This window comes from Helianthus annuus, chromosome 10 (assembly GCF_002127325.2).
Source record: "Helianthus annuus cultivar XRQ/B chromosome 10, HanXRQr2.0-SUNRISE, whole genome shotgun sequence".
In the NCBI taxonomy this organism is placed as follows: Eukaryota; Viridiplantae; Streptophyta; class Magnoliopsida; order Asterales; family Asteraceae; genus Helianthus; species Helianthus annuus.
Genome location: NC_035442.2, coordinates 13,990,829 through 13,993,876, shown reverse-complemented (window position 1 = coordinate 13,993,876; position 3,048 = coordinate 13,990,829). Strand labels below are relative to the sequence as shown.

At 40.6% G+C, this 3,048-nt stretch overlaps 1 protein-coding gene across 1 annotated transcript; it reads left to right on the top strand.

Moving 5' to 3' along the window:
* The first annotated feature begins 313 nt into the window (after window positions 1–313).
* Window positions 314–1,583, top strand: LOC118482594. The gene is made up of 2 exons (XM_035978131.1): window positions 314–1,484; window positions 1,555–1,583. Exons 1-2 carry the CDS (start codon window positions 314–316, stop codon window positions 1,581–1,583), a joined length of 1,200 nt encoding a protein of 399 aa, XP_035834024.1.
* The last annotated feature ends 1,465 nt before the right edge of the window (window positions 1,584–3,048 follow it).

Genomic DNA, 3,048 nt, shown 5'->3' with positions numbered 1-3,048 from the left:
AAAGGAGGAGGAACAAGGTGAAGATAAGGATATCGGAGGAAGTTCTTGATAGTCTCGATCACCAAGGTGACAGCGTAGAGGATGAATTAGACTCGGATTGGGAAGAAGTCTCAGACTTGGAAGAAAATCAAGCCAACGAAAACGCATCGGATACTCAGGTCAGTTCCCCCAACTTCGATCTTAACGAACAAGACCTCGGTAAAGAAATTAAGGCAACGGAAGAATTGGGAAGGAAACTTGGGGTTGACTTGACAGGTAAAGAATCGCTTGTTAAGGAAGCGGTAATTGAAGACCAGGTGGATGTAGGACTCCAATGAATTTTGGATCTTTGAATATTAAAGGTGCAGGAGGGGTTGGTAAGGCCTCGGAGGTTAAGGAATTACGTAGAAAATTTAATCTCTCATTCATAGCCATACAAGAAACACAGTTTAGAGACTTGCCTGTTAGCAAAATCAGAAGGTTTTGGGATAATTCAGACTTCGAGTTTTCAAAGGTTGATGCCGACGGTAGATCAGGGGGTTTACTGTCACTATGGAACTCAGGTGTATTTAAGAAAGAGATGGAAATAAAGAACCAAAACTTCCTTCTTATTAAAGGCCGTATTGTTGGGGATAATGAGGATCTAGTAATCGTCAATGTGTATGGGTCCACAAATCAAGCAAACAGAAGAAGGCTTTGGGAAGAATTGTTGGCGGCTAAGAACTCAATAAATGGGAACTGGATTATGTTAGGAGACTTTAACGAGGTGCGAGTCTCCGAAGACAGGTTAAATTCCCACTTTGATGCAAATGGTGCATTGTGCTTTAATAACTTCATTAGTAGCGGAGGGTTGCAAGAATATAACATGGGGGGAATGAAATATACATTTTTATCGGGTGACGGCTCCAACCTCAGCAAAATAGACCGTGTATTGGTGTGTGGCAATTTCATGGGTAGATGGCCAAATGCTTCCCTATTAGCTCTAAACAGGAGTATATCTGATCATAGCCCACTAATATTAACAACAGTCAATAACAGTTTTGGTCCTTCACCATTCAGAATTTTTAGTAGTTGGTTTGAGTTGGAGGGATTCGATGAAGCGGTAAAAAAAGGAATCATGGCAACGTGTGATTCGAATTTCAAGGATGAAGTGGTAGCTGTAAAACTAAAAGCAATCAAGGAGGAGTTGAAAAAATGGAGAAAAGAAAAAAGGGAACATGATGAAAAGGCGTTGTCTGAAGCTCAAAACAAGCTGAAGGAGTTGGATACATTGGTAGAAACTAGGGCATTATCGAACGAGGAACTATCAACATGGCATGAAAGCAAGAGGAAGATAAAGGAATGGGAAAATACAGCTGCTATGGATTTGCAACAGAAATCCCGCATACGTTGGATAGGTCTTGGAGACGAAAATACAAGTTACTTTCACGCGATTGTTAATAGTCACATTGCAAGGAATAAAATAAGTGGGCTGTGGATTGGAGGAATTTGGGTGACGGATCCGGGTACCATAAAAACTCATTTTCTGGAGACATTCAGAACAAAGTTTAAAGAACCAGTGGACTCTCGGCCCAGGCTGGGCCCAGGAGATTTCAAAAAACTAAGCACGGAACAAGCTACTAGTCTGGTGATAGAATTCTCAACTGCCGAAGTAAAAGAAGCAATATGGGAGTGTGGCACGAATAAAGCACCGGGGCCGGATGGCATCACCTTCAACCTTATTAAGACATACTGGGAAGAATTAAAAACACACATTATGCAGGTTATGAATCAGTTCTACATCCATGGTTCGATTCATCATACTTGCAGCGCATCATTTATCGCTCTTATCCCAAAGGTAACCGATCCATTGTCTTGTTCAGATTTTAGACCTATATCACTTATTGGGGTGGTGAATAAGATTATCTCAAAAGTGCTAGCTAATAGAATAAAAGCTGTAATTAAAAGTGTAGTTTCTAATGTCCAATCGGCTTTTGTTTCGGAGAGAAATATTGTAGATGGGCCTCTAATAATTAATGAAGTGGTGGGTTGGGCGAAAAAATCAAAGAAGAATATGTTCGTGTTCAAAGCCGATTTAGAAAAGGCCAACGATACATTGAACTGGAAATTTTTAATTTCCATCTTAACACACATGGGTTTTCCGTCGAGATGGCGAAACTGGGTCATGGGCATCCTCTTTGCGGGTAGAGGCTCGGTTTTGGTGAATGGGTCACCAACCGGTGAGTTCCAATACCAAAGAGGATTAAGACAATGTGACCCTCTATCACCTTTCCTCTTCATCATAGGAATGGAAGCTTTGCATATTATGATGGAACGGGCAAAATATTCAAAAGCTTTTATCGGAGTAAAATTACCAAACGAAGGTCCCTATCTAACCCATATGCTATTTGCGGATGACGCCATCTTTGTGGGTGAATGGGAAGTGGAAAATGTTAAAAACCTTAAGAGGATTCTTAGATTGTTCTATTTGATATCGGGGTTGAAAGTTAACCCAAGAAAAAGTCAACTATATGGAGTTGGTGACGGATGGGGAAATAGATAACATGGCATCTACCTTCAGGTGTAAAGCTGGGAAATTTCCGTTCAGTTACCTAGGCTTAAAGGTCGGGGCAAACATGAATAGAATATCCCAATGGAAAGAGGTCATTGACATGTTCAATAAAAGACTATCATCTTGGAAGTCTAGAAACTTATCCTTTGCAGGAAGAGTAACCCTAATCAAAGTAGTACTGGGCAGCCTTCCGAACTACTATCTATCGCTTTACAAGTGTCCTGTGGTCGTTTTAAAAATTTTGGAGGGCATACGAAGAAAATTCCTTTGGGGTGGCTTTAATATAAATAACAAAATTCGTTGGGTCAAGTGGGAAAAAGTGGTGGCTGCCAAGGATTTTGGGGGTCTATGTATCGGTAATATTCGAGATTTAAACCTAGCTCTAATACTAAAATGGTGGTGGAGATTAAAGATGGAGCCGGAGAGTCTATGGGTTAAAGTAGTAAAATCGATTCATCACAGCCAAAGGAAATCGGAATTTATTCCTATTAAAAAATCATTACCGGGTGTCTGGAAGA

Excerpts from the sequence above, each read along its gene's own strand:
- LOC118482594 (XM_035978131.1), top strand. The coding sequence starts at position 314 with ATGAATTTTGGATCTTTGAATATTAAAGGTGCAGGAGGGGTTGGTAAG. Across the intron at positions 1,485-1,554 it reads AATTTGGGTGACGGATCCGG|GCTGGGCCCAGGAGATTTCA; the intron begins GTACCATAAAAA and ends CTCTCGGCCCAG.